The sequence below is a fragment of the Polyodon spathula genome, chromosome 28 (assembly GCF_017654505.1).
Source record: "Polyodon spathula isolate WHYD16114869_AA chromosome 28, ASM1765450v1, whole genome shotgun sequence".
NCBI classification, from domain to species: domain Eukaryota; kingdom Metazoa; phylum Chordata; class Actinopteri; order Acipenseriformes; family Polyodontidae; genus Polyodon; species Polyodon spathula.
In genome coordinates, this window is record NC_054561.1 from 3,088,385 (window position 1) to 3,101,503 (window position 13,119).

General features: G+C 39.5%; 1 protein-coding gene across 12 annotated transcripts in view; it reads left to right on the plus strand.

Annotated features, from left to right (window-relative positions):
* Positions 1-13,119, plus strand: part of LOC121301861 (protein TANC2-like) — a 159,838-nt gene that overhangs the window by 93,713 nt on the left and 53,006 nt on the right. For 10 of the 12 annotated variants that reach the window (XM_041231524.1, XM_041231527.1, XM_041231528.1 and 7 more), the window contains one exon: positions 12,395-12,544. The exons of the other annotated variants lie outside the window; for them this stretch is intronic. In XM_041231524.1, coding sequence (XP_041087458.1) covers positions 12,395-12,544 — 150 coding nt within the window. The remainder of the gene's footprint in view (positions 1-12,394; positions 12,545-13,119) is intronic. 12 annotated transcript variants of the gene reach the window in all.

A 13,119-nucleotide genomic window follows, 5' to 3' on the forward strand; every position in this document is an offset into this window, starting at 1 on the left:
AGTTTGTGTTTTTGTGTATATTTCTGTTTAAGTGAAGATGTTTTCTTCCCAAGTAAGATAAATGTAAGACTAGTGGGAAATGAATATGCAGGCCAATCTTTGCAAAATGGATTAAAGGTTCAGAATTTGTTATATCATGTTGTTACTGGCTTATTGTTTATGTAATGCTTGTATTGTTAAGGTTTGGATGTGTGGTGTGTGTGTGTCTGTATTCGTGTGGGTGTCTTTGCTTGCGTGGGCATTTAGTATTGTGTAATCATGCAGGCGTCTATGTATACAGTGGCAGCAAAAATTATTCATACAGTACAGGCATTCTTTTCTTACATAAGTGTTTTTGAGGGGAGGTTCCTTGCTTGAAACCTTAAGAATAACTTGTCTTTTTTTTTTTTTTTCCCCCTAATACAGCTCTAAAAATTTGTTTTAAACCTAAACCAGCATTGATGAAGTATGTTTGACCTTTTACACTGAATGTCGGTCTGTGTCTTTTTGATCTTAAACCTGAGCTGACTGACGGGAGACAGCACAAGTTGTACATTATTTAGTGTTGCAAAGAGACTGCAAGGTCTGTTTACAGCCATGGGCTTGGGGTTTGCAGATCAATACACAATCTGTGATGGAGTTTCTGGGTCTCTGATCACAAGCGTTGGCAGCTGTGCCTGTGCCTCATGGGAAAGGTGCCGTTTACAGAGTGGGACATGCATGTGTTCAAAGGAACAAGGTTATCTAACACTTTGTAGACTGCAACGTGCTATTTATAGTTTTTAATTATTTGTTTATGGGTCCCATCGCTCCCGTAGTTTTGAATTCTTTTTTTTAATTATATATATATATATATATATATATATATATTTTTTTTTATTATGTAACCTGCATCACATTTCTGCAGCAGAATGCTTATACAGTAAAACTGTTCAGTACAGTACCAATTTGAGAAAGGGAACCTTACCACTGTAAATGTTCTTCGGCAATATCAACGGTAGGTTACAGAAAATGGTGCATTTTGTGCTTTTGCCATCACCGTGTTAGAAAAACAGAGCAATAGTAACATCTATTTTTGACCTTCATTCAATGGTGTGTTTCTTTCAGTGTTATTCAGATCTCTTAGGTGGCTGCCTGGTACTGTGTTCAAGTAGTTCCAAGGCACAGTTTGAGGGCTTCTCCTATTCACCAACCCAATGTACTTGGGGTCACAGTGGTTCTGTATGTATTCAATGGATATACTCAATGGAACGAATGAATACCATAATTGGTGCATTACTAGCCCTTCCAAATTATTATGTAACTCTTTGACCTTCATTGTGTTCTTTAAAAAAATATATAAAAATAAGCGGTATTTAGAGGTTGTGTTTACACAGGTTTTTCTGCATGTGACCTTGTGTAAGCTAAATGCTTAGAGCCTAACTACAATTGCAGTCTGTGTAGATTACTGAACTATTGTATAACCAGCGCTCCAGATAAGGTTTTGGGTCTGGGAGTAATTTACCCTCTAATTTTAACACTGAGAGAGTAAAATGTAATTTCAGAGGGTACAATGCAACATTACCTGGAAGTCGAGAGTAATCTCAATAAATACTGTACAATCTTTAATGGTAATGGGGTAGGCATTACAACAGAGCCTTCCTTTTTAACTGCAATGTTACTTTAATCTGCTCTACAGCCACGCGCTTGTTCTACAAGGTTCTTTATCGGCTCTGCATTTTTTTCGAGGTATCACACTGACTCTGGGAATTAATTACATTACTTATATTTTACATTAAATTCTTTAACTCAGTGAACTTGTTAAAACTTCAATATAAAGCCACACAGATGAATAAAAAAAGAAAATGCATCAATAATTTCTAAAACAGTTCTGTTGAATATTACAGGTACCTTTTTTTAGCAGCTGCCTCTGGTGATGGTTCCAGTTGGATTTGTAGCTGGACTGGGGTGTTGACGCTTCAACCTGTGTAGCTTAGAATTGTTCTTATTCTTACTGTGACTGGCTGTAAAGACAACAAGGCCAGCCAGAGATTGGATAATGTTTGTTGGGTTGTTTTTTCTTGTGTATGGTTTCCAAGTAACTGAAGACATTGTATTCTGGGAGATGTAGTTGTTAGTGGAAGTTTTAGAGAAGGCAGACAAGCCGTGCTGCAGAATTGCCATGCATATTTGTACGCATTCAATTTTAATTTAGTGCATATTTCAGAGTTTTGAATGTGTAAAAACGACAGGTATGCAGCCTATCTGGATTATAATGGATGCATTGTAATGGAATGATAAACAGCCCTTGGTTTTTCTTAGATTAGCATCTGGCTTTTCATTACTCATGTATCCAGTAGCTTATTGCTGAATCTTGCGCCATGTTTCAAATTGTCCTAATTTTAGCATCCATATACAATAGGTTTACTAGTAAATTAATAGCAAGATATTTGCACAAATGTGTGTGTATCTTGTCGGTACTAGAACGGTGCAGTTCAATGCACAGGGCACTGACAGTTAGCTTGATGTATTACATTACAGCCTTGTGCCCATTGCCCTCACATCCACTATAACAAGATCTGCAATTACTCTGTGATGCATTTGGAATATACTAATAATTGCTTTTTAATAGAGGAAGCCAAACACACTTGTTCAGTGTTTAAAGGCGATATGGGTTGTTTGCATTTGCCTCTGTTATGATCTCTATTCTGAAATGTAATATACTATAATCTGTTATTGCCTTAGACCTTTCCAAAATTTTCCAATGGGCTACTCTGTAACCCTTGGTCTGAAGAATAGAAACTAAAATATATTATGTAACAAAACCTGGAGGGTTGGTGTTCATGTTGTGTGTTAGTCTTAAGTGTTAGTGCTTACTTAATTGTGCCAAGCTGGAGAATATAGCAACCAGTCAAATTGATATCCATTTCCACTAATGTGTTTTTTTTAACTTGAGGCGAGATGTTTATACGCTCATTAACTTGATTGTTTGAAGGCAAAATGGGCTTGGTTACATTCTATGCCAAGCTCATGATGTCATGCTCGCCTCTCCCAAGTTTCCTACAGTCCAGTGGTATTTAGGTTTCGAACCCCGTAGCACAGTTACGTGCAGAATGGCTGATTAGTGTTGAATTATTCATGGTTGCCCACGCTGTGCAGTGCATGTTTATCCTGAACCCAGAGCTGAGACAGAGACTAGGCGCTAGGTCAGATATATTGCACTAGTTAGCTCATCGCAGGGAATCTGCTCACTGATTGCTAATAGCAGAAGCCCACTGTCTCTGAGGAATTGTTTCTTTTGGTCAACACTGTGACAAGGCTGTTCAAACCATGTGTGTCCAACAGTAGGGTCTCCCATGCATGACCTCAGTCTATTTGTCTTGCACATACACTGTCAGGTAATCACCTGCATATTTATGTGTGGCAGGGTGTGCTTCGTACCTCAAAAGTACCATCACAAAATATAGCGGGGTTGGACTTTTGGAATGCATTAACAGCGTTTCCATTTTGTGGTGAAGAGCTACACATTCAAAATCCCAAAGGCATTTATGCTATGCCAGATCTATTACTGAGGTCTGTCTCCAGTTGATTTAAACAGCTAATCCCCACCCCCCCTGCCGTTGAGATCAATCTTTTGAGTCCTATGTGAAGGTTTTGAAAGCTAAAATATACTAACATTTAGTTTGAGATTTCATTGATTAGCATGCGTCCGGTTTACATACATAGAGAAGCAACCGTTTCAATTTTCTTGTTACCATGGTTCCACTGATTGTGTGACAATAGCTGCCATTGGCACATCCACTTAAGGTTGAGTGTTGTTATTGGAGAGGTGATAACAAATCTGCCTGGCTTTTATACATCCTCAGGTGGAAAAGGCATGCTAAAGGATTTAGAGATTGTTTATGTTGGATTTAAAGTTGTTTGACAATAGATACTGAAATGAGGTATTTTAGCAGACGATTGTGCCAGAATCCTTTTCAGATTGTTTTTTGTAACTGTCGTCTCCTTTTTTGGATTGATAATATGTATCACTTATTTCAGCTGGGGGCGTCCAAAAAATGTAAATGTGTTATAGAAAAAAAAAAAATTACACTCTATTCTGCTGTGCTCCACAGTGATGGTATGGTTTAGGGGTTTGGTTCTCAGTTCAGGCACACTCCTACTGATAACAGTTTCTTTTAGTTTCAAGTGTAGTCTTCTTAATTAGACCTACGTATTCTTATGTTTTAATTAACAGTGGCTGAGCTGAGATTCGAACCCAGGACCCCCTGTCCCTCATTCCTTTGTTTCATCCACAAGACAATCAATACTACCTTGCATGAGGTGTATTGCAATCTTGGAAAGAAGATTCGTTCCATTGAATGCATATTGCTTTTCTTGTCCTGTGTGCTTCAGATAGGGTTCACATAAAGCAAAGATCTATTTCTTCATTCTTAATAGAGAACAAAGCAACCCTACTTTAAAAATGTGCTTCATTAAGCGTCTGAGAGGCTGGCTAGTTGCATTGTGCGATCTTGAGTCTTTTTGTGTTTCTTTTTCTAAAGTTGTATCATTGTTATGCAGAGAGAGTCCCTAACTAACCTAACCATTTATAAGAAAAACACATATTAAAAGATGTACGCATGTCCTATAGGAAGTGGCTTGGCTTTGTGGATTGGCAGAAGGGTTACACTTAAAGAACACCAGTCAAATATGAAGGATTTGTTCCTAATTTAAGCAGCCAGATCCTCTGTGCTTGGTACAAATCCATACTGTGCATCTGTTTTGGACGTTACAGCTTGTTCATTACTTGAATTGAGTGTGCGGGTTATAGCGAGTCTTGATTGACACTTTCCATATGTTCCAATACTCTACCAGCCGTTGTCTTCCATATCGGTCACCAGACTGGTCTGTCGTTGGCTTTCTTTAAGTAACACAGTGGTGTGTAGGAGTTATTTTCTTTAGCTTGGTGGTGCCTTCCTCATTCCTGAATAATATGGTGATGTGTTAATCCCATGGTCGACAGTCAGTGTCCAGAGGTCAGGGACAGTTGGGGGGGGGAGGGGGGGGGGGGGGGGGGGGGGAGGGGGAGGGGGGAGGGGGGGGGGGATAACCGTGGGGGGTCCGGAGTACGGACCCCCAGGCCTCATGCCTCAGCGGGATTGCACACATTCTTATTGGTCGGCACGTGCTCCTGTCTACAGGAATGGCCTGCGGGTTTCAGGACAGTCAGCAAGTGGTACAGGTGTTTTAGGGGATCAGGGAAGAGACCAGTTGTTTTTGTTTTTTTTCCCAGCAGCTTCTAGCCACAGACGCCACCAGATTCAAACATTTGAGTTTGTCATTTACGGCCTCTGCATTTTTTTTATATAAGAGTTAGGGTGAGCTATACAGACTTGGTGAATGTAGTTTTATTTTATATTTTGTATATAGTTTCTACATAGAAAAAAAACAAAACAAAACAGTCTGCTGTAACATCTCTAATACTAGCACGATAAGACTATAGATGCATGTTCAGTTATAGCAGCTCTGGTCTTGTTGTTTGTGTTTATCAGGAACAAACAGCGTTATCTGCCTAAGAAGCTTTTTGGTTTGTCTGAAAATGAGATTTCTCTGCAGCTTGCTGATTAGAGAAATAAATGCATAATTACAGGCACCTGTACCATAACATAACTAGATCTTGCCTGCAGTCATAACCCCGAGCAAGAACAGCTACAGTGCAGCTTCTAAACTACAGGACAGGGGCTGACCTGTGCGAAGTGCAAGGATCTAGGTTTCCTTTGCCATGTCAGCTTGATGTGTCTTTATGAAGTGATCCTTTCTCTGGATTGTTTCAATTTGATTCAGGTTTTTTCTTTCTATATTCATAAGCTCATTAGTAGAATGGGTTTACATGAAGGCTCCTGAGCAATCCATCATCATGTCAGTGCCTCTGCTGTGATTATTTTAAACCTTGCCTGAAAAATGAAGGTTTGATAAATGTTACCTTTTACTCTGGGGACTTCAGCATTCCCTGGCTTTTGTTTTCTCTGTGATCACCTGCTCGTTGCTTAACTCGGGGTTGAAAATAAGACTCCCGTTGCATAGCAGTTTGATCCATTCCTGATGTTACTACAAGCTTAATAAGGCAAAATGTATAGGTAGCAAACTCAAGTCTGTCTTATTTAAACTCCTAGCAAAACCAGAATTGGGTTTCAATAAAAAGAAAATATGGAATACCATTTCATATTTGTAATAAAATATGCATTTCCAAGTTTTTTAAAACTACAAAATAAAAAAATGATTCATACAGTACTCATAGCCTTCTCTGTGGTGTCACAGAAATGTGCCGTTGATGCTTTGGTCATAGCTAATGATTGCAACTGATGCACAGAGCACAATCAAATCTAGAGAGAACTAAATTAAATAAACTCAGGACCGTGTCCTGTATGCCATATGAGACAGGGAAGTCAACTGCACATGTCATGAAAACATGAAAAAGTGACATAGCGCTTCTTATTAAAGAGTTAAATAAATGTTTCGGAAGATGCACCTGAGCTGGTTACCCATACACTGTGGGTAGTCAGGCCCATAGTAAAACTGTGCAGTCATAAAGAATCTTATCCCTGACATCATCTTTCCTCGCAACAGTGGGAGACATGCCAGTTTTCTCTGTTAATTAGTAATGTATTTTTTTCTTTTTTTCTTTGTCATTAAATTGCTTTAAGAGGTTTGTGAGGGGATTGATCGGGCTAATTGTATCAGAAATTGAGAGACCTTTTTTGTTAAGGCTCTTCGCTACCTTACAAATTAATATAAATAAGTAGAACAAAGTTTGTCACAAGGGGAGCCTTCCCTTTCTTGTAGCCAGGCAGCTAGATCAAAGCGTACTAGATAATTACTCATTGTAAGATCTTTATTTTGTCACTGCTCAAGAACAGATTGGTTGTGCAAAACTCCTGCAAGGGAGATTAATTCAGTTAATGTGCCCAGGATGATTTCAAATTGACAGTTGTTTTAGGGGTTCAGTGCAGTTGATATTGTGGTGTTCCTTTTCCCCCCAAAACAGCCACTTTTGGTGTCATTAGCTTGTTACCCACACCTGGTCAGTGGCGGAGAAAACAGGAAGCTGAATGCTCTGCTTTTCTGGTAAAGCCTGTAATGTGATAGAGGTGCTTTTGCAGATTTGTGTTTGTAAAGAACTTTTTGAGTTTTTTAGATGGATGCAGGTGATATTTTATAGATGAGCAGAAGAATATTTTGAATGTTGTCCAGTTCAAGTGCTATGCAAACATACTGACTGTACATACATAAATGTCTATCTTTAGCAGATGGGAGCAAAAGCTGTGACTGCCCGAGCACGCAAACGACAACGTGACTGACTCGCAGTTGAAGGGTTACATAGTAGTTATCCTGTGGAGCGGACTCTCGCCTCCTCCAATGTAAACAAAGCAAGCTTTTGCTCAGCGCCCGTCTGCGTAGCTACGGCCGTGGTACGGGAGCCTCGAACTGGCGCTGCTGCGTTCTTAAACAGGCGTAGGCTCCCCCCCCCCCCCAAGCCAATCAGGACCTCCCGATCAGCTCAGCTCCGGGCAAGCCTTCCTGTTTACCACAACAGCAGCGCAGCTGAACCTGTGGCAGGGTCCTCCCTGTCACAAAGTGTCATTAGCTTCCTGAGGAATTCGAAGAGACGCTCTTACAATTTCAGCGTTTTGTTATTATCAGTTCTAATCAGATCCCCGTGCTTTTCTACTTGCCAAAAGCAATACCACAGTTCACAAAAATGGATGAAAACATTTGCGAGTAATCGCAACTGAAAATGACAAGCAGCGCATAGCTGTAATGCTCTGTGTGACAGTAGACAGCTGCAAACTGACTCCCTATGTCGTTTTCTTATATGAATAAATGTATCTTTTTAAATGCATCTATTTTGATTTTTGTTTTTTCTCAAGTTGATGATGAAAAATTTTGGCTGCGTCTTAAATTCGAGGACGCCTTACATTCAAAGGAATAGGGTACATACCAAAAATCGTAAACAGAGTACCCATCCTTAAAAATACAGGAACCCTAAATAAAACTCACATCTGGTAGCCTCGCTTAAAATCAACTGTGTTAAAAAGACACCATGCCCCCTTGAGAGAGGGTCATTTCACAGCTTCTTTTGGGAATAAAATAAGTTATTCATTAAAAAAAAAATATATATATATATATATATATATATATATATATATATAATATATATATATATATATATATATATATATATATATATATATAAAATACAGAAAGTCGTTGCTATAAGCATTTATACATTTTGTATTTGAGTGTGTATAGTACAGTACAACTGCAGCCTGCCAATGTGCTTGCGGAAAAGCATTTCGATTTCTTTGTATTGGGTAAATCCAGGTTAGGTGCAAGCCCCAATATTGATCGAGATAGTCTTTCTGGACTTGGAAACGATGAAGAAACAGGTTTTGAAATGTACAGAACGAATGATGGTGGTGCAGCTGGCTTCTGAAGAGTTAAGTATTGATAAACCCATAGACCCAGATAGGGTACCCGTGCCATCCTCTGATACACACCGGTATACATGAAGGATAGTAAACTGTGGGCATATCAATTACAGGTCAGAGAATCTGAAGATTTTCTTTCTGCTTGGGTGGCAGTCTCAGCTTTAAATTGAAACAAGTTACTCTGGGCAGCCAAGCGTTGTGGCGTGTGAAATTGTTATATTATGTGACAGTGGGGGCATAAGCAGCGAGGGAGAGTGTGTCGGAGCTCTGCAAAACCAGCTCGAGTCAGGTGGCTGTGCTGTCATTTTCTACTTCTGCTACATCTGTTTCTTAACCCTCTCCTGCACTTATGAAAGGTTCGCCATTCAGATTTGGGTTTGTCATGAACTGAATGTGTGAGGCTGCTTATTTAAAGAAAGGCAGGCGAGCGCACGGTTGAAATTGGCTTTAAATACAGATTTTACTCTCTTATGTAATGGTCGTGGTTGCATTTCCCATACAGGTAAACACAACTAATGAATAACCAGTGTTCAAAGCGCATACAGTATTAAATGAATAAAGAACCATCAGTAATGTCCAATTCTATTTCAAGAGGGTTTTTTGATGTCATTCATGCCCATGTTGGTTCCTTTGTTAGCTGCTGAAGTCTGCTCACCATTCCTGTTGCGAGCAGTGATGTCACAAACCCATAGATCAAAGAGATCTCGGCTCGCATCTTCCCGGGTAGGCTAAAACAATGGACGGAGTGCTCTCTTTATAGACCGAACCATGTGACTGACACCGTGAACCATCCAGCAAAGGGAGGCACTAGCAAGTAGAACATCTGCTGTTGGATAAACAGCGTTACAGAACATTTTATTCCCACAGAGTGTGGTAGCAATAGAAAAGTGTACTGGTTGCGATTTCCTGATTTGCCTGTCGCACATGCATGTCAGCACTGGAATTGCTGTCTTCTCGAGATGAGCAATGGGACATGATCCAGGTTAAATCTCTTGGTGTAATCTGCATGTTTGTCAGTCAGAGGGCTGGTTAGGGACGGAGAGAGCGACTGGTAGAGCAGTCATGCTGGCTAGCTGGAAGACCTACTTGCATGATTTAATTAGCTGGTATTGTGAAGCAGGGATGCACATTCAAATATAATAGTTGTCGCACGTAACATTTTACAGAAGTTCGACACACACGGATGTGCCTGCACACTGTCGTTGAATGAGTACTGTTGTGGTCCAGTAAATGTTGCAAAATAGACACACTGTTCACACACATTAAAAGACAATGGTCTATTCAGTTGATCGAAATACACCATTTAAACCTGTTCAGCAACACGCCTTGTGTTCTTTATTAAAAGGAAGACGATTAGCGATTTAGTGATCACACACATAACAGCGTATCAAACAGGTATGAAATAAAATACATTTAAAGTTTCATGCAATGATTGGCTGTCTTTTAAGGCATGAGAGCTGACACTAAAGCTCAACTGAGTTTGCAATTGTCTCCTGCTCTTGTACAACATGGTAAAGGCTAAGTTCGTTCAGCTTCGAACAAGCTGTCCTTTTGTGAAACAATGTTGTTAATATCACGTGTACTGTAGCTAGAGGAAGTCATTTATTCAAGGGTTTCTGCGAATGTTGCTAAGACCTGGAAGAGAGCTTTTCAAAAGGGCAGGAGCTGGAATGGTAAGCATTAAAAGTCAAGTAATGCTTCCTTCTTTTAAAGGATAAATAGTACTAGCAAATGCATTTTGTTTTGCTGTGTTGTGATTACAGTTAATGCCAGGAAGTCTGGGAAATGAAAGGTTAAGAGCCCATCCTTTGCCATGATTAATTGCTAGTAATAAACGTTTGTTGTTGGCCAGTCAAACTAAAATATCATTAATACCATTAATGAGGTGGATATTTTTTTACCTTCTTGCCTTTTACAAGATTTCTTTCTTTCTCTATTATTCCTTTGGGTAATGACAGGTTATTCCAGATTACTTCATTATATATCCAACAAGAACTGTCGTCCCCCCTGTCCCCCAATTCCTACACGACAAACTTTTCATTAAGCCACGGTTAAAAGCACTGTGAGTCGAGTTCAGTGTCATTTTAAAGGGAACTCGATTGAACAAAGGTGGCTAGTTTGGATTCTTGTTTGTCACCTGCGAATCTGTGGAGATATCAACAATGTTGTTCTAGAGAATAAACTAAGATGGAGGTGAATGGTGTTGCTGTCATATTCTTGCGGCATTTTCAGAAAAAAAAAAAACCTCATCCTTACAACAATGCTGTGCAATGAGTGTGTGGAAGATAACATTAAAACCACGAGTAGAGACAGGGTTGGAACTGGTATTTGAATGATCGGTATCAAATGTTTTTTTTTACTTTGTCATACGTTTGTTTACTCACTTCTGCAGCTATCTCATTCACAAGGGCCTCCTGTCAGTGAATCAAATTTCAATACAATTAGAATTAAACAACCATGAGAGATTCTGGTAGCCTGCAGGAAAACATTATCGTGACACTTTAGACACCAGCTGCATAACTAAATCGACACAACTGTGCACTTATTAGACTTTTAAATGCATCTCTGGGATGTGTGTACAGATTATTAAAGGGATACAGTGAAGAGCATTAAAAAAAACCTGGCAATTTACAAGGGACATTTGTGTCCCACAAATAAAATGGATGCTAAGTTTCCCTAGCTGGCTACAGGAAAATTTGTTCTCGTTTCTGGTCTGTTCACGGTTTTCTATGTATGTGTTGTTGTTGTTTTCTTTTTGTGAGTAAAAGAAAACGGAAGAGCAGCCCTGAAGTTGCTACCCTGAAGCAGGAATGCTGTCCTCTCACTTTTAAAAGATACCCCTTCACACTTTATTAGAATTATTATTTTTTTAGCAGTAGTACAAGTATTATGAGTGATAGTGTTTTTACTACCGCTATTTTTCTGTGTAAAGATGCTGTTTAAAATGTGCTTAACTTTTTAATGTATTTTTAAAATTAGGCATTACTATTTAGAAGCACTTTCTTTTCCCACTACATCAAATCAGTATTACCACCTCGATATTTAATAATTGGCCATTTCAACTGAGAGACTTCTTCTCCGTTTCATTTTCTAATTGTAATTTGCAGATGTTCCCTTATCCCCTAATAAGCACTGGCCACAGGGCCTCTCTCACTCACTCAGCAAGTGAAAAATTTAACAGCTACTCTCTCAAAGAGCTTTTTGACAGACAAGTTGAAAGATTTGAACTATAAATGTACAATTAGTTTGGAGAAAGATGGATAACAATCAAAATGATCAAGTACAATAACTTTTTTTTTATACCTTTTTGATAGTCAGTACTATTTTTGGTTTAAAGGAGATTAAAACATTATTATTATTATTATTATTATTATTATTATTATTATTATTATTATTATTATTATTATTATTATTATTATTGTTATTACAGTAAATGGCAGTGCAGCATCTTTAAAGATTTCTAACAGTTCACCTGGTGTAATGACATTTTTTATTTATCACAGTAAAAATGTAAACAACAATACATTTTCAGATTTAAGTAATACATTCTTACCAGTAAATATTTCCGAAGTTGTCAAATGAAAAGGGGGCACTTTATTGTCTTTTGAAATCTTTTAAGAGGACCCAGTCCCCCCCCTATCCCTCCCCTGAGACCCTCCCTCCCTCACCCCCTTTTCCCATGGACAGCACTGGCAGGATGACCCCTGCCTTGTTATCTGTTTCATCCCCTGGCTGCGGCCGACACACACAGTAACCCGACCCGACCTGGCCCGCCTGCCTGCCTGCCTGCCTGACACAGTCTAGCGTGTCGTTTGGAGTTAAGTGTTTCCATCTGTTCCCTGCATCTCCCCTCGCTCATGACCCCCCTCTCTTTCTCTCTCTCTGCTCTCTCCTCTCTCTCTCTCTCTCTCTCTCTCTCTTCCTTGTCTCCGGTGTGTGTGTGTGTCTCTGTCTCTCTCTCCCAGCCCCCCTGCGGAAGGCAAAGTTTGTAGAAAGCCCTCGAATACCAGAATCTGAGCTTGGCTCCCCAACCCACACCGCCACCACCACCACCACCACCACCACCTCCTCCTCCTCCCCTGCCAAGAACCCAGAGCTGGATGCATACCGCCCCGGTAAGCATGGTGATTGTTTTGTTGTGGTGTCCTGTTGTTCTTTAAGGTATGCATTAACAGCACTGCACCTCCAGTGCTGGCGCTAGTGGCTACTATACTAACCACACTGTAACGCAATGCTCTGATCCTTACAACCTCTTGCGCTGGCTTTGTCTTTCCTCCCTATCCCTGTAGAATTGGCTTATGTTAGAGACATCAGTGTGTGGCTTTTATTTTATTTTATTTTATTCTATTATTATTTTTTTAAAACCTTGTTATCCAGATGGCTCCTTCCAGAACAAGTTTAGTTTATTTTCATTTTACTAACAGGATTAGTCGGTCGGTAGGGTTTCAATACAATAATGCTGTTTGCTTTTATTGAAAGATATATGCTGTTGATTTTTATACCCTAGGGATTCTTAATCAGGTGTCTGGCAGAAGGGTGGGGGGGGGGCAGTTCGTATGCTGGACTAAAACATTTATTTCTGTTTAATTGTATGATTTAAGGTCAAGCCTAAATTGTGTTCCTGTTTCTTTCTTTGCCCAATAAGAATGAGGTATTCTCTACACTATGGTAACATGCCAGCTTGTGTTTT